Source organism: Sminthopsis crassicaudata, chromosome 1, assembly GCF_048593235.1.
Source record: "Sminthopsis crassicaudata isolate SCR6 chromosome 1, ASM4859323v1, whole genome shotgun sequence".
Lineage (NCBI taxonomy): Eukaryota > Metazoa > Chordata > Mammalia > Dasyuromorphia > Dasyuridae > Sminthopsis > Sminthopsis crassicaudata.
Window position 1 is genome coordinate 673,321,679 of NC_133617.1, and position 22,699 is coordinate 673,344,377.

General features: G+C 36.2%; 1 protein-coding gene across 5 annotated transcripts in view; it reads left to right on the forward strand.

Moving 5' to 3' along the window:
- RAD54L2 (RAD54 like 2) overlaps positions 1 to 22,699 on the forward strand; it is a 193,061-nt gene that overhangs the window by 159,077 nt on the left and 11,285 nt on the right. For all 5 annotated transcript variants that reach the window (XM_074283364.1, XM_074283363.1, XM_074283366.1 and 2 more), the window contains 11 exons: positions 888 to 1,027; positions 2,280 to 2,414; positions 2,712 to 2,944; positions 4,345 to 4,527; positions 4,900 to 5,033; positions 8,178 to 8,374; positions 9,401 to 9,743; positions 14,013 to 14,190; positions 15,591 to 15,845; positions 20,648 to 20,766; positions 22,292 to 22,410. In XM_074283364.1, coding sequence (XP_074139465.1) covers positions 888 to 1,027; positions 2,280 to 2,414; positions 2,712 to 2,944; positions 4,345 to 4,527; positions 4,900 to 5,033; positions 8,178 to 8,374; positions 9,401 to 9,743; positions 14,013 to 14,190; positions 15,591 to 15,845; positions 20,648 to 20,766; positions 22,292 to 22,410 — 2,036 coding nt within the window. The remainder of the gene's footprint in view (positions 1 to 887; positions 1,028 to 2,279; positions 2,415 to 2,711; positions 2,945 to 4,344; positions 4,528 to 4,899; positions 5,034 to 8,177; positions 8,375 to 9,400; positions 9,744 to 14,012; positions 14,191 to 15,590; positions 15,846 to 20,647; positions 20,767 to 22,291; positions 22,411 to 22,699) is intronic.

The window sequence follows — 22,699 nt, forward strand, 5'->3', positions numbered from 1 at the left end:
ATATGAGGCAACAGAGAATAGGTGAAAAATGTCTAGGATGTGAATTTCTCCTCATGTGTCTTGATTTCTTTTTTTAAAGAGATTTTAAAGAGAGCAGACAAGGAAATTAACTTTCTCGTTACCAAATGACATGAGAACATGTAGCCTAGATATGTCAGTAACTCAAGAATTTAATTTTATTGATGGAGGTAGTCTCCTCAACTCAGACAATAAGTCCTTTATAAAATTTGGTTTCTGAAGATTGCCATCTCTGAAAAATGTATCACCTTTGTGTCCTTTTAGAGACCTTTCCAGATTTAGCTAGGCTGGGTCTTGGGTAACAAACATATGGATCATTACTAGCCCTGTACTTAAAGCCTTTACGACATTAGCAGGTCCTGCCAGAATTTACACCGTGCTGATTTGATCTTTTAGGATTTTGTGTTACTCGTGGCTAAACAGTGTCTTGGGCTTTAATGATGGATGGAAACCAGTGCAATTTTTTTTTTCTGCTTAGCATTTAAAAAGAATTCTAGAACTCTGAGAGGTTCCCTCATCCTATTAGACCTTCACTTCTGTGGTCAAAATGATAGCCTTGAATCATATGAAGTATATCTGAGGCTTATCTGCCTATCTGCTAAGGCTTATCAAGGTGTGGGCTTCTCTTATAATTAAATAATATGAAATGTATAGGGATTCAATGATTTCCCCAATATTAGATTACCAAATTCCATTCCTTAGCCTACTAGGGAATATACACACTGTCTTGAAACTACACAATAAATATAATAATCTTTTCTTTTCCTTATTTTTCACTTACATCCACAATATCCTTTTGCCATAAAGTTGTTTTAGTTGAATTTACTAGTATAACTAAAATTATTTCTCTTATTTATTTGAATGTTTAGAAAGCTGCTACGGGAGGATCAATTGGAGGCAGTCACCAAAGCAGCTCAACAGGAAGAATTGGAGAGAAGAAAACGGCTAGAACAGCAAAGGAAGGACTATCCTGCTCCAATCCCTACTGTACCACTAGAGTACCTTCCAGGTAAAAAAAGATGGCATGATATTAATTATGTCTAAACCAAGAGTTCTTAACTTTTTGTGTGTCAGGGACACTTTGGCAAGGCAGTGAAGTCTAAGGGACCCTTCCCAGAATAATATTTTTAAGTGTTTAAAATAAAATACATAGACTTATAAAGGGAAATAAGTTATAGTGAAATACATTTATGAAAGTATTCTTTTAAAAACTAAGTTAGGAATGCCTGGACCAAATTCATAATTTTAAGGCATTAAATCCTACCCTCACTGTCCCCTTTTTAAAAGAGGTTTCTACTTCTCTAATGGTAGAGATCTGAGCAAAGCCTATGTCCTTTGTGGATTATAGGATAGGGAAAAGAAAAGACAGACAGATCGTATAGTAAATACATATTGTGTGCCAGACACTGTACTTTCTAAGTATAAGTGAACAAATCAGATTCTGCTTTTAAGAAATTTACATTTTATTGGGGGAAGATGACAACCATAAAAATGTATTGAAAAAAGGGGGAAGGAAAATGCCAGGAAGAGGTCCAGAAAATCAGAGGGAAAGGGATTATGTAGTTAACAGCAGTTTAGAGAAAAGTGTTCAAATGTAGTGGAGACTTTGAGGCATCTTAAGATTAATCAACATTTCTGAAATAATTATTTGGATTTGCAACCTTTAAAATGACAAACTAGATGGCACAGTGGATAAAGTACTAGGCCTGGAGTCAGGGAGAACTGAGTTCAAATCCAGCCTCAAATACTTCCTAGTTGTATGACCCCGGACAAATCATTTAATTCTGTTTGCATCAGTGTCCTCATCTATAAAATAAACTAGAAAAGAAAATAGCAAATCATTTTTGTAATTTTGCTAAGGAAACCGCAAATGGGGTCACAAACAGTCAGATGTAACTAAAACGACTGAATAAACCCTTTAAAACATCCAGGAAGACACTGAAATATATCTTCCAAATTGAGATTTTCCTCAACTTTCCCTCTATAATTTTGGGTCTGAAGACCTTTCTTTCACATGAATATTATTACCACTTCTCCTGGGAAGTTGAATATCATCAACAATCAAGAATCTCTTTAGAGATAGAGATTTGAAATAGTGTGACAAGATCTGGTCCAGATATTGCCATTGGGTGATGAAAACATACTAATGTGATAGCAATGGAACTAGTAAAAAGAGGCAAAAACAAGGGAATTGTGTCTCAGAGAAATCTGTTTTAATCAACTGACTTTCGTCCCCAACCATTACTCTGTTTTTTCCATAGAGGAAATTGTTTTACGAGCAGGTGATACTTCCCAGCTCCCCCCTCAGGTCTTAGCTCAAGAAGTTATTTGTTTGGATAGCACCAGCAGTGGCAGTGAGGAGGAGACAAAGGGAATACTCCATGGCATTAAAGATGGTAAGAAGTATTTTGTTTCTCTTAGTCTTGACTTCCTATGCTTCATTTGCAAGATATCTAAATTAATGAGGTTCCCAACCCTCCCACTTCCCACCATAGTTTGGGCCTGACTATATACATTTCTCTTTTATCCTCTGATTGACATGTGAATTACATCATTGCTTCAACTTGAAGTAAGAGAAAGGAAAAATTGACTTTACTGTTTTCAGGAATTACAGCAAACAGAGCAAAGTTTCTATCCTCTTGTGTTTTGGAAATGATCACTGAAATCCCTTTAAATCTTTCCTGGTATCTCAGAAGTGATCGAACTGAGTTCCGGAGAGGATGAGGCCCTTCAAATTGTGGACAGTAGTGATTCTGCCAATGAAGGGGATGGCGATGCCACAGAGGAGAGCAGTGGCTCCCATGTGAATGATGCTTTAAATCAGTCAGATGCTATGGGGCAGGTCATTGTCAACATCAACCATCCACCCAATGAGGAAAATATCTTCCTAGCTCCACAGTTGGCACGTGCAGTGAAACCTCATCAGGTATTGGAAGTCTTGGGATCCTTTTCTCTCCTTTCCTTTCAAGGGCTTCTCATTGGTGTTGATATTGCTCATTGCTTGTTTGTTGTTTTAATAAATGGAGACTTTCTGAGCACTTGGGAGTTGTATAGAAAATCCCTTCTCTGCTGATCTTCTAAAATTTCATCTAAGATTCATAAGATGAGAAGCCTCAGGAATAATTGAGGGAAAAGAGGGGTGGGATGGGATGCGGTATCACTGTGATTTGACCATTGACTCATTTTCTAGTCTTATTGCTAAATAGATTTGAATGAAAATCCTATAAGGTATAATAATAGCCTGAATTCCCTGAGAAAAGTAGTTGGGAAGTTTGCTTTATCTTATTGATGATTCCTTCAAGAGACGTGAATAGATCTTTAAAAATATTTAATGAGCCTACCTGTATAGGAAAGAGTAGAGACTTTCTGTATTTCTCCACTAGAAGCAAGAGGTAGAAGTTACAGGAAGACAGGTTTTGGTTAGATAGATGAAAAGAAATTTCTAACTAGAACTACCTATCAATGAAATAGGTTTCCCAATGGATTAGTCAAGTATAATATTACTGAAGGTATTGAGAATTGAGACTGGTAACTGAATTGATTATGCCAGGAATTCTTTAGAAAGGATTTCTCCTTTGGGTAGGAGGTTGGAATCAGTGACCTCAAGGGTCCCTTCCAAACTTAAAATTTTATATTCAGAATTATGGAATATGGAAAGGGAGAGACATGGAAATTCACTTATTTCAACCTCCCTATTTCACAAATAAGAAAAGTGAGGCCCAGAGTTGTTAAATGACTAATACAGAATCACAAAGGGTAGTTAGTGCACAGCAGAGCTGGGGTCCAGCCAGATTATCTGGCTCCAGATTAAGTTCAATCCTAGTACATCTTTAAGTGTGCTTTAATAATGAATGTTGTCCTCTCATTAAGGTTGACTTTTTGGTGTTCTTCTCAAAGACCACTCCTCCTCTGTAAATTGTTTTAATTATCAGCAATAATAATATAACACTTTATTGTACCTACATTTTTTCCCCTTTGGTATTCTCACAGCAATCCTGAGATGCTTAACAGAGCTATTATTATTCCCATTTTAGAGAAGAGAAAACTGAGATCCACAGAGGTCAGTGATGTGACAATGTCACAGAACTCATAAATTTCTGGCTTAGAACTTCAGCTTTCATCTCTCCCATTTTGCTTCTTAGCAAGAGTCTGCTTGAAAGGGTTATGAAATGTTGATTACAGACACCAAATGTCTGTTCTAATACTTACTGCCTTAACATTGTTTTTCCATTGCCCTGGAAAAAAAGAAAGCTCCAAATTCTACAATTTGTCACTTATGTTGTTTGTCATTTCATGTTCTTATGATTCCTTTCTGTCCTATGTTAGATTGGTGGAATCCGATTCCTATATGACAATTTGGTGGAATCCCTGGAGAGATTTAAAACCAGCAGTGGATTTGGCTGTATTCTGGCTCACAGCATGGGTTTGGGGAAAACTCTACAGGTGATCTCCTTCTTAGATGTCCTCTTCCGACATACAGAAGCCAAGACTGTCCTTGCTATTGTACCGGTAAGGACCCGGTTAAATCTAGTTTAACTATGTTTGGCATTGACTATGTGCCAGCATCAAAATGAGTTCCTTCTAATCTGCTACCTTTGCCCAACACTTACAGAGCTTCGTACCTTGAATAAGCAGGTATTTTAATTGCTTGTGTTGCACCTGAACGTGCTAATCTCTATAGTATAATTAAAAAAAAGATGCACCACAAATTTTAATATCTTTTCAACTGAACTGGCCTCTTTGGAAAAAGGACTGATTCTTCAAACACTTTCATTTTTTAGATGCATATCATAGGGGCTATTAGAAAATACAAAGCATATCAACATATCAGATATAATAAAGTCAGCCCTTCCTCTTTCATTGTTGTTTTACTTTTGACAGGTAAACACTCTTCAGAATTGGCTGGCAGAATTCAACATGTGGCTGCCAGCTTCTGAAGCTCTACCCGCTGACTATAAACCTGAAGAGATTCAACCACGCTACTTTAAAGTCCACATTCTGAATGATGAGCACAAGTAGGTCTCTAATTTTTTTTTTTACCTAATTTTCCTTTCATTTTATTTATTTGCTCAACATACTTTTATTTTAAATTCAGTTCATCCAGCAGTCAGATACTACAAAAGTCTCAACTTCTCTTGAGACTCTGATGTTCAACAGTGTTTTGTTTGCATATGTTCCATCCTAATTTCCTTTTGTTTCTTTTGTATATTAGCTACTCTATTCTTTTTTGTTTTTGCTTTTAATTAAAGCTTTTTATTTTTCAAAACACATGCATAGATAATTCTGCAACATTAGCCCTTGCTAGACCTTGTGTTCCAGTTTCTCCTCCCCTTCCCTTATCTTTTTCCCCTAGATGGCAAGTAGTCCATAGTAGTCCAATATGTTAAATCCAATATATGCATACATATTTATACAGTTATCTTGCTGTACAAGAAAAATAAACCCAGAAAATAAAATGCAAGCAAACAACAAAAAAAGTGAGAATCCTATGTTGTGAGCCATACTCAGTTCCCACGGTCTTCTCTCTGGTGCAGATGGCTCTTTTGATCACAAGACCATCGGAACTGGTCTGAATCATCTCATTGTTGAAGAGAGCCATGTCCATCAGAATTGATCATCTTATAATCTCGTTGTTGCTGTGTATAATGGTTCTGCTCATTTCACTTAGCATCAGTTCATGTAAGTCTCTCCAGGGCTCTCTGAAACCATCCTGCTGATCATTTCTTACAGAACAAAAATATTCCATAACCTTCATATACCATAACGTATTCAGCCATTCTCCAACTGAGGGGCATCCATTCAGTTTCCAGTTTCCAGCCACTACAACAAGGGCTGCCACAAACATTTTTGCACATGTGGATCCCTTTTCCTCCTATAAGATCTCTTTGGGATATAAGCCCAGTAGAAACACTGCTGGATCAAAGGGTATACACAATTTGATAACTCTTGGGCATAGTGCCAAATTGCTGTCCAGAATGGTTGGATCTGTTCATAGTTCCACCAACAATGTATCAGTGTCCCAGTTTTCCCCACATCCTCTCCAATATTCATCCTTATCTTTTCCTGTCATCTTAGCCAATCTGAGAGTTGTGTAGTTTCAATTTCTTGTTTCAGTTTCTTTATCTGAAAATTGTATGCTCATATCCTTTGACGGTTTATCAATTAGAGAATTAGCCACTCTATTCTTAAATTGAATTATTCTATTCCAGGTTTCTTGGTTTTTAAAAAAACAAAAAACTTATGTAACTGTAGGCTCTCTCTGCTGGTGCCTCTTTTGGTACTTGTGCTTTAAATGATTTTCATTTTGTCGCCTGCTTTTTCCAATCTGTCTCCACATAGCTTACAAAGCAATATTTCTCAAGCATAGGTATTGTCTTTCCTACTCAGTAAGGTTTAAAAATTGTCCCATCAAGTTAGATTCTTTTGTTATCATTTAAAGCCCTTCCCAGCCTGATTTTGACATGCCTTTTCAGCCTTATTATACACTCATTCCCTTTTCACCCTTTGGCACAGCAACAACAGCAAATGGTTTCCTTGTGTTCCTTACAGTGTTCTCTCTTCAGGGTCCTCACCTTTGTCCAGTTTGCCCCCCATGCCTGGAACGTCCTCCCCCCTCACTTCTTGGAATTCCTAATTTCCTTCAAATCTCAGCTCAATAATGATAGTCCCTTGCCCAAAAATCATCTCATATTTATATTTTATATGTACTTATATGTATACATATTCCTATAGAATATAATCTCTTTGCAGACAGAAACTCTTTAATTTCTTGCTTTTGCATTTACCTGGCAGAATTCTTAGTCCAGAATAGGTAGTTACTAATTGCGTATTGATTGATTCTTAGGTTTGTAGTAGTTAGTGTTTCTAAGGGAATACCATAAACGGAAAATGTACATGCCATTACTTTTCCTATATGTGCTAATTTTTGAATTTAACATTTGTCTTAGGAAAAGATTCAATGTAAGGACCAAAATCAAATTGCTTCATGTTCTGCATGTCCTTTCCCTCAATTGGTTAAAATAAATTCCTTTTCATATGTTCAATGTAGATATAGCTCTTCTTTGAGATTAATTTCATTTCTATTGGAATTGGCTTAAATTCTAGCCTTAGCTAAAAGCGTAGCTTTCAAGAAATTATGATTGGCTAGGGCAGCTAAGTGGCGTAGTGGATAGAATACCAGCCTTGAAGTCAGGAGGACCTGAGTTCAAATGTGACCTCAGACACTTAACACTTCCCAGCTGTGTGACCCTATGTGACTTAACCCCAACTGTCTTAGCCAAAAAGGAAAAAAGAAAAAAAAAAAAAAAAGAAAGAAAGAAAGAAAAGAAAAAGAAAGAAAGAAATTATTATTGGTGTCTTAAAAGGTGAGATAGGTGAGATATGGGGTAGGGAGAAGAAAAAGGATATCAATGCTTCTAAAACTTAGGTGAGAAGGGAAAAGTTGTTAGGACACCTGTTTTTTCATGAATAATATTAGAGAATTTCCTCTACCTTGTAGGAATAACAAAAATTTGGAGTGGGTACATTCCCATCTTTCAGAAGCTCCAAGTGGGTCCATTGTCTCTTAGCCAAAGTCTGTCTGTCTTAGCAGATTTTCATTGTATAGTGGTAACTGTGATTTGATTTTGCTTACTGTTTTCTAAGATCAGATACCTCATTATTAGTGTCCAGTCCTTGTTATATTACAAGGATGCATATCTTTAGAATTGTCTTAATGCTTACTTATTGACCTTTGCTGGATACTCTACCTCTCCACTTGATGTACTATTATTTCTGACATAGATAACATTTTATTTTTAGGTATTATCTAGGGAATCTTATATTGTGGCCTGGGATTTTTCCATAGCTGATTTTCTTAATGTTTAGTGGATGTCCTTGTGCCTACTGGTTTACTTTTTTAAATGACCTGGCTTCGCTTCAGTAATAGTATATCTTGAGGAATGATAGGAGAGAGAAGGACAGATTTTTGAGCATTTGACTGTGTGTGTGTGTGTGTGTGTGTGTGTGTGTGTGTGTGTAGTATTAGATGATATTTGAAGTCATTGCCATTCTAGAGTCATAGATGTAAAATAAATGTTATTCTGTAGGTGTCTGTTTTGGTGAATGCTGCTGGGGAATCTGAAAAAGCAGTAGTCATTTCTGTCTGTTCCTTTTTGTAGGACGACGGCTGCTCGTGCTAAGGTGGTGACTGATTGGGTGTCAGAGGGCGGGGTGCTGCTGATGGGGTATGAAATGTACCGACTCCTCTCCCTGAAGAAATCCTTTGCTACAGGTAGGAAGAAGAAAACCAAGAAACCTGCTTGTCCGGTAATCATCGACCTAGATGAGGAGGATCGACAACAAGAGCTCATGAAAGGTGGGTTGGTCTCTATGACCTGTGTCATCAGTAAATGGGAGTGCTTGCCCCGAAGCTGAGGTGTTGGGTAGCCTAGTGGAGAGAGGATTGGTCGGGGTTTGCTGACCTGCCAGCTACATAGTTTGAAGGGAGAGCCCTTCACTGTCTTGTAACTTTCTAGATCTGCTGAGTGGGGATGATGAAAAATTACTGAGAAGAAGCTTGAGAAGCCCACAAGAGCAAAGTTGTTTTACATGCAAAGCCAGCTTCTTTTGGAGGCTTTTGCTGGGGTCAGGGAGGGCCTTATTTCAGTGTCTTTCAAGCTTATTTCAGTGTCTTGAATCTATTCATCTGCTAAGACCTTTGAGCTTGAGCTTAGGGTTGTAAATGTCCTGGTAGAAGTAGGATGAGCACAGTAAAGGTTACAAAAGCCATTGACTTTCTGGCCTTCACCTCTTGGTTCTAGATTGTCTTATAACCAAGAGCCTGGAGGGACAAGCTGCAGGGCACCATTCTCTGTATCCATTGCTTATGTTGGGTTTGGTCAGAATCCATTTTTAATCTTGGGGACCATTCCTAGCATATTATAAATCCTTATCTGCCATCTATTCACTGGGGGATTAAAGAAGGTATGTTGAATTTTACTGTTATAGCCAATACAAATTTGCTGAGAAACTATATTGGCTATGAAAATTATATAGCTGACATTCCATGAAACCAAACATAGAAGTCAACCAGGATTTATTAAGCATTTACTCTGTGTCAGGCGGTGCCCTAAGCTCTGGGAATACAAATATAAATAGAAATAAAAGAGCCTCAATCCTCAAAGAGCTAATATTCTAATGAGGGAAGAATACAGCTCCTAAAAAGAAGTTTAAAAGCTGGAGTGAGAATGGAGTGTTTGTGTTGTCTGTCTTCCACAAGTGGTGTAAAGGTTCCTGTATTGTTTTCTAGTTTTTTCATTTTTCTCACAAAGTAATTTCTCTCCAGAGTGCTGAAAAAAAGGAATAACCTTTGATTTTGGGGCTTCTTTTTTTCTCACTTTAGGCATTGAGAAGGCCCTTTCTCGCCCTGGCCCTGATGTAGTGATTTGTGATGAGGGGCACCGAATCAAGAATTGCCATGCCAGTACATCCCAGGCCCTAAAAAATATCCGGTCTCGCCGACGGGTGGTGTTGACTGGATACCCTCTCCAGAACAACCTCATTGAGTACTGGTGTATGGTGGACTTTGTACGCCCTGATTTCCTAGGTACTCGGCAGGAGTTCAGCAACATGTTTGAGCGTCCCATTCTCAATGGGCAGTGTATTGACAGTACTCCTCAGGATGTTCGTCTCATGCGATATCGAAGCCATGTTCTTCATAGCCTCCTGGAAGGATTTGTGCAGAGGTGAGTCATTTTGAGAGTCTTCACACTTCTAGAAATTGAGATTGCTTTTATGTAAAAGCAATCTTTTATGTAAATTTAAAATTTAAAATTTAAAATTATGTAAAAATAAAATATGTAAAATTTTTTATGTAAAAAAAAATTTATGGCCACTCCTTTTAGAGGCTTCCTAAAGAGGATTCCTGATACTTTATTTTGAGTATGGAAGGCATACTTAGTGACCAGGCAGCAAAATTGGAAAGATGAAACCAGTTATACAGATAAACACTTAATCTGCTTGTGTCCTGGGACTAGTAGTACCAGTTCCTCAAAAACAGAAGTAACATTTCCCCATTGTGTCTAACTTCATAAGAGGATGAGCTGACAAAGTTTGTGGGCTTATTGATGAGACTAACTAGGGGTTAGTAGGAATCTCCCCCCAGGAATACATACTTTTTATGCCAAGGGAAAATTGGTACATATTAGACCGCCATTGCACTTCATTAGAGTAAAAATTTCTTTTATCCCATAATGTAGTATCACATGATATGATTTTCACATTTCTAAACTGTTTGTATAACTTATAGAAATCTAAAGAAGCCTCCTGGATTGTTTGTTTGTTTAACAAAATAAAAAACAAATAGAAAAAGAAAGAAAGAAAAGAAAAATTTATACAAAAAACAAAACTTTGTCATATGTCCAGCAAGAAAGTAGGGAGGATTCAAAATATATAACAATAAATTTCCATTTCAAGAAAGCATTTATAATAGAAGAGATTATATTCATGAATGTCCATCTTTCTTTTGCTTCCTTGTAGGTTATTCTTTTGTTCTCTGCTACGCACTTTTTACTTCTTTTTTTTCCCTTCCTCCCCTGCCCAACTTCTCCCAAATAGGCTACAGTTAAACATAAATACACATACACATAACACACATCCATATATCTATCTACATATATCTGTGTACATATATATTCACTTATACTAGACAGTTTTACTTTTTAGAGTCAGATCATATTCAACTCTGCCCCACTCTTGCACTGCTCAGTTACTGATATCAATTTTAAACATTTGGTATACATTTCCATGTTAAAAAAAAAAAAAAAACATAAATGTTTTGTCCATGGTGAGTTCTTTGAAATTAATCTTTGATATTGTTTCTCATATGTTAAATTTTCTATTATGTTTTTCTTGTTTCTTGCAAAATTTTCTCTTTGATCTAGTGGTTTCAAGATTTGGCAATAATATTCCTGTATGTTTTCCACATAGGATCTCTTGGATTTTTTCTATTTCTACTTTCACCTTCTGTTCTGTTCCGGACAATTTTCTTGGATTATTTCTTTCTCTTTTTTTCTTTCTTTTTAATAGCTTTTTATTGACAGAACATATGTGCATGGGTAATTTTTCAACACTGACCTTTGCAATCACTTCTGTTCCAACTTTTCCCTTCCTTCCATCCATCTCCTCCACTAGATGGCAGACAGTCTCATACATGTTAAATATGTTAAAGTATATCTTAAAAACAATATATGTGTACATATTTATACATTTCTCTTGTTACACAAGAAAAATCGGATTTAGAAAGGTAAAAATAACCTGCAAGGAAAAGCAAAAATGCAAGCAATCCACATTCATTTCCCAGTGTTCTTTTGCTGGGTGTAGCTGAGTCTGTTCATCACTGATCAATTGGAACTGAATTGGATTCTCTCATTGCCAAAGATAGCTATTTCCATCAGAATTCATCTTGGATTATTTCTTGCATTTATTCAAGGCTCTTTTTTTTTTAGTCACAGCTTTCAGGTAGTCTCATTATTCTTATTTTTTCTTTCCTTTATCTGTTCTCCAGATCTGTTGTTTTTCTTATAAAATGTTTCATAGTCTGTTCAATATTTTCATTTTTTACATTTTATTATTTCTTGGATTCTTACAGCTTTACTGGTTTCTTCTTTCCCAATTCTAATTTTCAAATAAATTTTTGTTTTTTTCTTTTAAAGACACTGTATCTCCTTTTCTAGTTGGTTAACTTTTTTTTTTAATAATCTTGTTTTTCTTGATTTTTTTTTTTTAGTTTTTTCTCAAAATCTCTCACTTCATTTTTATTTTATTTTCAAAATACATGCATAGTTTTAAACATTCTCCCTTGCAAAATCTTGTGTTCTAAATCTTTTTTCTCTGTCTCCTTCCTCCAATCCCTCCCCAGATGTCAAGTAATCCAATATATGTTAAACATATCTCATATACATATTTTCACAATTATGCTGCACTGGAAAAATCAAATCAAAAAGGAAAAAAATGAGAAAGAAAACAAAAATCAAGCAAACAATAACAAAAATGAAAATACTATGTTGTGATCCATACTCAGTCTCCATAGTCCTCTCTCCATCACAAGGCTATTGGAACTGGCCTGAATCATTTTGCTGTTGAAAAGAGCCATGTCCATCAGAATTGATATCGTATAATCAATTGATGTCTCACTTGATTTTTAAAGTCTTTGAATTCTATAAATTCTTTCAGGGAAGATAGCCATTTAACTTTACTTTGAGAATAGAAGAGTCATTTTTCTCTTTTTTAAAATTTTACCTTTTTATATCCTTCTCTGAAGATAAACCAGATCTTCTCTGTTCCCATAGTAAGTTTCTGTGGTTAGGTTCTTTCTTCTTTGCCAGTTCATCAAAAGCTCTACACTCCTGCAAGTATTTGCAGCCAGCAGCATCCCTGCCTCACGGCTTCTACACTTTTCAGGCATTCTGGTTCCTTCTCACCCAGGACAGTATTTTAGCAACACAGCTGGGCATAGTGATCCTAATCAGTAGAGGTTCTTCCAGTCTTCCTGGTCTTGGACCCCCAACTCCTCAGGCTGTTTAGGAGAGGAAAGTTTCTGTGGTTTGGACTGAGTCTCCCACCAAACCCAGGTAGCCTCAGGGCTCCCACTGGCTGTTTCTGGGGAGCTACCTTAGAGGTTTTGCACTTCACTTATTAAACCTGTTTTGGGGCCAGTCTTCTTAGGTTTTCTCAGGAGGAACCCTGTTCTACCCTATCTCCTTTTTTTTTTTTTTTACCAGTCTGTATTTGCCTTGAGGTGCAAATTTGTCTGTTTGTGGGAGAAATCTGGAGAACTTGAAATTTTCTGACCTACTCCATCATCTTCCCAGAATCTTCCTCCCCTCCTGGGTTTTTTTTTAATCATCCTGCTGTCATCTTCACCATCTCCATCATCCACAAATATTAATTGAATGTTTATTTGTGTGTTAATTGCTGTGGAGCCAGAGAAGCATAACATGCACTTGACCAGCTTTTAAAGAATGTCTGGATTAAGGCTAGGTGGAAAAAAGGAAGAAAGTGTAACCTAATAGAAGGAAAAGTAGGATCACAAGTCTTGGAAAAGGAATGTGCATGCTCTTGTGTCATGGATACTGAAAACAGCAACTTGGAGAACAGGAGGCTGTGATTATACATTTCATCTTTGCAGTTAATTTACTAATTGACTTTGAGTCAGTAGCAGCCTCATTGCCTTACATTCTTGCAAAGAATCTAAACTGTGTGTGTGAGGATTTTTTTTTTTTGTATTTCTTTCATTTATATCATATCTTTTATTTATATCACCATATCAAATCATTATATCATTTATATCATCAAGGTATATGGAATGTTAGGAGGTATATGGAGGGTTAGTGTGAGGGCTTGCCAAGTCCTTTTCAGAGCTGCTTACCACCTATCACCCAACTCTCATTTGTGGCTTCAAGAAACTGTTGCATACTCAAGTGACCACCTCCCAGTAAAAGCCATCTCAGAAGATGTGCTAAAGTAGGTTGAAAGGTAACTGAGGGGTCTCAAACCCATCAGTAAGTTAGGGGGATGGCTACCTTCCGCCAGCAGAATGGATAGATGAGAATAATTTGTTCCAGTGGCCATTAATGTGGCGAAAACAGGTACCGTAGAGTGCTTAGAGCTTAGTCAGATGTTGAAGACATCAGGGTCATCCACTGCATCTCGGGCCATTGCCAGACATCTTGACTTTTGCCTTACCCCTGGACTTCATGGCTCAGGAAGACAGAAACCGACAACCTTATGCAACTCTGTCTCACTTGAATGTAATTCATGCCCAAGTCAAGACATTACCCTGAAGTGATAAATTGTTCAAGTTTGGCAACTTAGAGCTCATTAATGAATAGCCACAGTAAATCATAAAGGTCCCTAAAGGGAGAACTAATTATGAATATTTAATTTTTATTCTATGTCAGCCCATGACCTTCTCCTATTGCTTTCTCACTTTGCTTTTGGCATTGCCTCTCTAGGCGAGGCCACAGTGTGTTGAAGATACAGCTTCCATACAAAGAAGAGCATGTAATCCTAGTGAGACTCTCCAAAATTCAACGGGCTCTGTACACAGAGTTCATGAATCGTTTCCGTGATGCTGGCAACAGTGGCTGGCTGGGGCTCAACCCTCTCAAGGCATTCTGTGTGTGCTGCAAGGTGAGTAGGGGGAGTAAGAAAAGTAGAGCCCTTTAGGAAGATATAATTGAAATTAGTGTCACTGGGATGTTAAGATTATTGCATTGCTCTAGTGTCTGCCTACTAAAAAGCAAAGTAAAATGAGACCCCACTGCCTAGTGACCAGGCAGGCCTGGAAGGTTAGGGGTTTCCAAGTGCCAGTCTCCCAGTGGTGAATTGCTGTAACCCTGGAGAGATCATATCCCCTTTGTGAGTCTGGCTTTCCCTCTATACACAAGTGGGGCGCTGCTGTCCAGTCTTTGGTGTTAACAACAGGGAGATTTAGATGAGTTCATATTTTAGAAAGGCTGGGCAGTGTTTTTTGTTTTTGTTTTTTTTTGTTTGTTTGTTTTTTTCACTTATCTCTGCATTCAACTGGATTGGAATTTGCTTTAGGCTGATTCTACCTCTGAGAGTTGAGGACAGTGCAAGGTCAGATAAACCTTCTCCGAAGTCCTAAAAGCAAGAAAAAAGGCAGAGACTTAAGAAGTCCCTGTGAGAAACACAATGGTGTCTTCAAGAAGAAAACCTTTTCATTTTAACCAATGCGAGCAGTTGAGCTTGAGCTGTTTCATTGTGTTTTATTTCCCACGAAAAGTTACTTTACCCAAATCAAAAAGTTGCTTTAGCCAAATCGAACAATATAGGTGGGTGTGAGGTTCAGAAGAAATTTGTCAAGCAGTCAGTCCTCGCAGCCTCATATCAGTGACGAGAAAATAAAAATAGCACAGAATTCTTTGTCATATGTATATTAGAATCTAAAATATTCCCAGAGCAGAAATCCTTTACTCACTCATACCATTTCAAAAATGGATCTGATTTTACATTTGGAGACTCTTAGTCACTGAATATCTAGCTTCCAGAGGTCCCAGAGTGAAACAAACAGCAACAAAACTTTAGCTCTTGATTCCAGCTTTCTGTCTATAGACTAAACAAAGAAACAAATCCCTTGAGAACAAATCTCTCATTTCTTTTTTTTTCCCCCCCTGAGGCTGGAGTTAAGTGACTTGCCCAGGGTTACACAGATAGGAAGTGTTAAATGTCTGAACCAGATTTGAACTCGGGTCCTCCTGAATTCAGAGCTAGTGCCCTATCCACTGCGCCACCTAGCTGCCCCCATCATTTCTTTTTTAAAAATCATATTTTGTTTTTATATCATTAAAATTTCTCCTAATGTCCCTCCATATCTCTCATTTCTATGAATTACACTGTGGAACTAGAACTACTTAATCAAAAGGAATTTTCATTTTCATCTCATATATGTGTGTGTGCGCGCATGCATATGGCCAGCAGAAGCTTGAGGGATAGAGAGGATGGAGGGAGAAATGGTAGGAGGTGAGAATTAATTCTTCCCATTACTCATCTCTTTTCATGGACTTCAGATCTGGAATCATCCTGATGTGTTACATGAAGCCCTTCAGAAAGAGAACCTTGCCAATGAACAGGACTTGGATGTAGATGACCTCAGCACAGCTGGGACCAATGCCCGCTGCCAGACCCAGGGAATTAAAGTCAAAACTGAGGGCAGCACCTTGGTATCTTCAGGGGGAGAGGCAACAAACAGCAAATTCCTACAGGGGGTAGGCGGCTTCAACCCCTTTCAGGAGCGAGCCAACCAAGTTGTCACTTATGAATGGGTGAGTTCAGAAAAACTGCTCTCTCTCTGATCTCTGTGTTGGCTCTTTGAGGACAAAGGCCCTTTGTTTTACCTGTAAGCAGCTTTGAAATGCTAGATGATGTGCTAGGCTCTGGAGGTACCAAGACAAACAAAAAATGGTCTTTGTCTTCAAAGCAGTTAACTTCTATTGAAGAAAAACAACAGGAATATAACCGATTCAAGGTAAATAAAAATTTTTGAACTTGTTCACCACACGAAATTGAAGGTAGGACCAGAGTGATGGCCAGAAATGATGGAGCACTGGAAGTCATGGGGAAGACAAAGAAGAGGGATAAGGAGCAGTGAGACAGCTTTCCTATGCTTTTCATATCATTAGTATTTAATAAGTGTTTATGCGCTGACAAGTTGAACATGGAGGGGGAATAATTAGGTGATAGGTGGTGATACAGTGTTAGTTTGGGGAGGAAATGTTCATGGAGACAGGGGAGCAGTTTTTACCTTTTGCCAAATAATAGCAAGAATACTAGCATTTAGAAAGTATCTTGATACAAGGGTGGCTATTGCTTATAAATAAACTGGCTTAGAACCCTACAATTTGTTATTTACAGGAAGCACATTTAAAGCAGGGTGATACATACAGAGTAAAGGTAAAAGGCTGGAGCAGAATCTACTATGCTTCATTTGAAGTAAAAAAAAGCAGGGGTAGCCATCCTGATCTCAAATCAAGCAAAAGCAAAAATAGATCTAATTAAAAGATATAAGGAAGGAAACTATATCTTGCAAAAGGGTAGTATAGACAATGAAGCACTATCAATACTAAACATATATGCACTAAATAGTATAGCATCTAACTTCCTAAAGGAAAAGCTAAGAGAGCTGCAAGAAGAAATAGACAATAAAACTATAATAGTGGAAGATCTCGACCTTGCACTCTCAGAACAAGATAAATCAAACCACAAAATAAATAAGAAGTCAAAGAGGTAAATAGAACACTAGAAAAGTTAGATATGATAGATCTTTAGAGAAAATTGAGTGGAGACAAAAAAAGAGTATACTTTCTTCTTAGCAGTTCATGAAAGCTATACAAAAATTGACCATATATTAGGACATAAAGACCTCAAAATCAAATGCAGAAAGGCAGAAATAGTAAATGAATTTTTTTTTTCAGATCACGATGCAATAAAAATTACATTCAATAAAATGCCAGAGGGAAAATAAACCAAAAAGTAATTGGAAATTAAATAATTTCATCCTAAGGAATGAATTGGTGAAACAGCAAATCATAGATACAATTAATAATTTCATCCAAGAAAATGTCAATGAGACAAAATACCAAAATTTATGGGATGCAGCCAAAGCAGTTATTAGGGAAAATTTTATATCTCTAGATGCTTACTTGAATAAAATAGAAAAAGAGAAGATCAATGAATAGGCTTGCAGCTAAAAAAGCTAGAAAAAGAACAAATTTAAAACCCCCAATCAAATACCAAACTTGAAATTCTAAAAATAAAAGGCAAGATTAATAAAATTGAAAGTAAAAAAAAAAACTATTGAATTAATAAATAAAAGTAAGAGTTAATTTTATGAAAAAACTAACAAAATAGATAAATCTTTAGTTAATTTGATTAGAAAAAGAGAAGAGAAAAATCAAATTGAAGAGGAAATTAAAGCAATAATTAGGAGTTATTTTGCCCAACTTTATGCCAATAAATTTGATAACCTAAGTGAATTGGAGGAATATCTACAAAAATATAGATTGTCCAGATTAACAGAAGAGGAAATAAATTACTTAAATAGTACCATTTTAGAAAAAGAAATAGAACAAGCTATTAATCAACTCCCTATGAAAAAATCTCCAGGGCCAGATGGATTTACATGTGAATTCTATTAAGCATTTAAGGAACAATTAACTCCAATACTATATAAACTATTTGAAAAAATAGGGAACTATCACATTCCTTTTATGACACAGACATGGCACTGATACCAAAACAGGTAGGATGAAAACAATGAAAGAAAATTATAGATCAATTTCCCTAATGAATATTGATGCAAAAATCTCAAATAAAATTTTAGCAAAGAAATTACAGAAAGTCAGCTCCAGGATAATACACCATGATCATATGCTAGGAATGCAGGGCTGGTTCAATATTAGAAAAACTTTTAGCATAATTGACTATATCAATAACCAAACTAACAAAAAACATGTGATTACCTCAATAGATACAGAAGCAGCATTTGATGAAATCCAACATCTATTCCTATTAAAAACACTTGAGAGTATAGTAGGAATAAATGGACTTATCCTTAAAATAGTAGCATCTATTTAAAAGCATCATATGTAATGGGGATAAATTGAAACCATTCTCAATAAGATAGGGTTGAAACAAGGTTGTCCACTATCACCATTACTATTCAATATTATATTAAAAATACTAGATTTGGCAATAAGAAAAAAAAGATGAAAGGAATTAGAATAGCTAATAAGGAAACCAAATTGTCACTTTTTTGCAAATGATATGATGATATACTTAGAGAACCCCGAGAATCAATTAAAAAACTATTAGAAATAATCCACAACTTTAGCAACATTTCAGGATATAAAATAAATCATCAGCATTTTTATACATCATTAACATTAACATACAGCATTTATACATCATAAACAAAATCAAATAGCAAAAGATACAAAGATAAATTCCATTTAAAATAATTGTCGATAGTATAAAATATTTGGAAATGTATCTGCCAAAGGAAAGTCAGGAACTATATAAGCAAAACTACAAAACACTTTCTACACAAATAAAGTCAGATCTAACCAATTGGAAAAATATCAGCTGCTCTTGGATAGGTCGTGTGAATATAAAAAAGATGACAATATTATTTAAACCAATCTATTTCTTTAGTGCTATGCCAATGAAACTCCCAAGAAACTATTTACTGACCTAGAAAAATAACAACATAATTCATCTAGCAGAAAAAAAGGTCAAGAATTTCAAGGGAATTAATGGGGGGGGAAATGCAAATGAAGATAGCACGAGATCTAAAACTATATTATAAAGTAGCAGTCATCAAAGCCATTTGATATTGGCTAAGAAATAGAATAGTCAATCAGTGCAATAACAAGTTCATAGGACAAAATAGTCAATGACTATAGTAACAAATATAGTTTATATATATATAGTTGACAAACCCAAAGACCCCAGCTTTGGGGATAAGAATTAACTATTTGACAAAAACTGCTGGGAAAATTGGAAACTAGTATGGCAGAAAGTAGGCATAGACCCAAATCTAACACTGTATATACCAAGATAAGGTCAAAATGGGTTCATGATTTATACATAAAGAATGAGATTATAAACAAATTAGAAGAACATAGGATAGTTTGCGAGGAGGAAGGAATTTGACCAAAGAAGAACTAGAGATCATTATTGATCACAAAATAGATAATTTTGATTATATCAAGTTAAAAAGCTTTTGTACAAACAAAACTAATGCAGACAAGATTAGAAGGGAAGCAATAAACTGAGAAAACATTTTTATATTCAAAGGTTCTGATAAAGGCCCCATTTCTAAAATATATAGAGAACTGATTCAAATTTATAAGAATTCAAGATATTCTCCAATTGATAAATGGTCAAAGGATATGAACAGACATTTTTCAGATGAAGAAATTGAAACTTAGAAAAATAGAAATTGAAATTTCTAGTCATATGAAAAGGTACTCTAAATCATTATTGATCAGAGAAATGCAAATTAAGACAACTCTGAGATACCACTATCAAAAAGTTATCAAACTGTACATACCCTTTGACACCCAGCACTGTTTCTACTGGGCTTATATCCCAAAGAGATCCAAAGGAGGGAAAGGGACCTACATGTGCAAAAATGTTTGGAGCAGCCCTTTTTGTAGTGGCTAGAGACTGGAAACTGAGTGGATGCCCATTATTTGGATAATGGCTAAATAAGTTAAGGTATGTGAATGTTATGGAATATTATTGTTCTGTAAGAAATGATCAGCAAGATAATTTCAGAGAGGCCTGGAGGCAGACTTACATGAACTGAGGCTGAGTGAAATGAGCAGAATCAGGAGATCATTATGCATGGCAACAAGACTATACGATGACCAATTCTGATGGACGTGGCTCTTTTCAACAGTGAGATGATTGAGGCCAGTTACAATGATCTTGTGATCAAAAGAGCCACCTATACCCAGAAAGAGGACTATGGGAACTGAGTGTGTTCACAACATAGCATTTTCACTTTTTTTTGTTGTTTGCTTGCATTTTATTTTGCTTCTCTCTCTCTCTCTCTCTCTCTCTCTCTCTCTCTCTCTCTCTCTCTCTCTCTCTCTCTCTCTCTCTTTACTGGTTTGATTTGATTTTTCTTTTGCAGCACTATAATTGTATAAATATGTATGCATATATTGGATTTAACATATATTTCTACAATGTTTAACATGTTTTGAACTACTTGCCTTCTAATAGAGAGTGTGGGGGCAATGGAAGGAAATTGGAACACAAGGTTTTGAAAGGGCTAATGTCCAAGAATTGTCCAGGCATATGTTCTGAAAAATAAAAAGCTTTAATAAAGAAAAAAATAGGGGGCAGCTAGGTGGCGCAGTGGATAGAGCACCAGCCTTGAATTCAGGAGGACCTGAGTTCAAATCTGGTCTCAGACACTTAACACTTCCTAGCTGTGTGATCCTGGGCAAGTCACTTAACCCCAGCCTCAAGAAAAAGAAAAATATATATATATATAAGAAAAAAATAAATAAACTGGCTTTGGAACTGTTCTGATCTGTTGATTCTTCTGCTTTAGGCCAAGGACATCCTATGTGATTATCAGACAGGTGTCTTGGAGAACTCACCCAAAATGGTGCTGCTCTTCCATTTAATTGAAGAAAGTGTGAAACTTGGGGACAAGATCCTTGTATTCAGGTAAGAATATTAGCTACTCCCCAAAAAACCTGGTGAGATTTCACATATTTCCAAAGGAAATAAAGCAATTAGAATGAGACAGATGTCACTTCCTCTCACCCACTGCATAATTTTTTTTTCATTTTATTCAATCTTTTGTTGTTTTATCATGTTAATTTCCTCCAGTGTCCTTTCCCTTTTCCCTATACAGAGACTCATCCCTTATAATTATAATTATATGTTATAATAACAAAGAATTTTTTAAAAGAGGGGGGAAAAAACAACCAATGAACACATTGAAAAAAAAATATGACATTATATGCAATAGCTGATACCTGGTAGGCCTATATGTCAATGCAAAAGTGCAGCAGGAAGTGTCTTCTTATATCTCTTCCTTAGAGCTAACCTTTATCATTATAATTCTTCAGAAGAAGCTGTAGAACTTTCCATAGTTTTAGACATTTGGATATTTCTCTAGCGATGGCTTTATTTCTCAAGGAAGTTTTTAAAAGAGGGGTCTCATTTATTCAACTATAACAAGACTTATCCTTGAAGATATGAGGACCACAGTGGCCCTCATAGGAGTTGACTGACTTGCTTTTTTTTTTTTTTTTTTAAACAGCTTCCAATTCTTCATCTTTGGAAGCTCTTAATACTACCCAGAAAGGGCTTTAAGGAAAAAATGATAGTTAAAATCTAAAGTTTTTTCCCATTGTATTACATCATAATTTAATAAAATATTTTATTGTATAATTTAATGATAGAACCAGACATCAATAGCTATTTTTTCTTGCTTTTTTTTTTTCCCCCTGTGGCTGGGGTTAAGTGATTTCCCCAGGGTCACACAGCTAGGAAGTGTTAAGTGTCTGAGACCAGATTTGAACTCGGGTCCTCCTGAATTCAAGGCTGGTGCTCTATCCACTTCACCACCTAGCTGCCCTGACATCAATAACTATTTAAATGTGACTGTAAACTATCAGCTTTTTGGTTTAATCTGTCTTGAGCAGAGTTATATCCATGCCAGATAAGTGTAAAATTGGGTAATATTGTTTTTGAAAAGCATTCTGGCCCCCTTTTGTAGACTGCAGAGTTGAGAAAGACAAATACCTTCTTCAGGGCAGTAAGACTTCTATTTCTCCTTGAAGGGTTTACAAGGTTGCTTGTAGCACCATAATGAGTTCTGATTTGTCTGCATACTCATCTGCCATTCATGGTACCCAACTGCAGAATTCTTTGATGATGCATGAATAGAAGGAGACAAAGGAACAAGGATGAAGCTTTTTTTTTGGTTTCTGAACTATAGATTTGAAGTTGACAATTTTGTACAGATATGAAATGAATATTTTTTAGTCTTAAATATGATCTGTATTCATGGATTCTTGGCTGAGAAGAGGCTCGCTCCAGAGATCTTTTTGTGTTAGTGTTTTAGGATGGTTCATTTATTTTTAAGAGCAGAGAACATCTACAAAAACTTTGAGGAATATTTTGCTTCTGGACAAAATGACTTTTGGCAGGTTTTATTGAGGTGACCTGTTATTCTCTTCAGTCAGAGTCTTTCCACCTTGTCTGTCATTGAAGAGTTCCTGGCCAAGAGAATAATGCCCTGCCTGCCTGGCTCAGATGGTCAAGGAGATCAGAACTGGATTCGAAACCTCAGCTATTATCGTGAGTTCATTCCTATTGGTTTGATCAGATAACAGTGTGGGGAATGTCTGTTAGAATGGTATTTTCATCCTTTTTTTTTTCTTTCCTTCTTCATTATCTTTTTTTATGCTCACTTCAGCATCCAGGTATTAATAATAGCTATTGGCAAGATACATGGTGCAAAGCACCATACTATGGAGACAAACCAAAAGGAATATAAAACAATGCCAGGCCTTAATGGGTTTACAATCTAGTTAATATAAAAAAATGTGGGCATAAGAATTTAATCATAGAGGGCATTATATTTAAA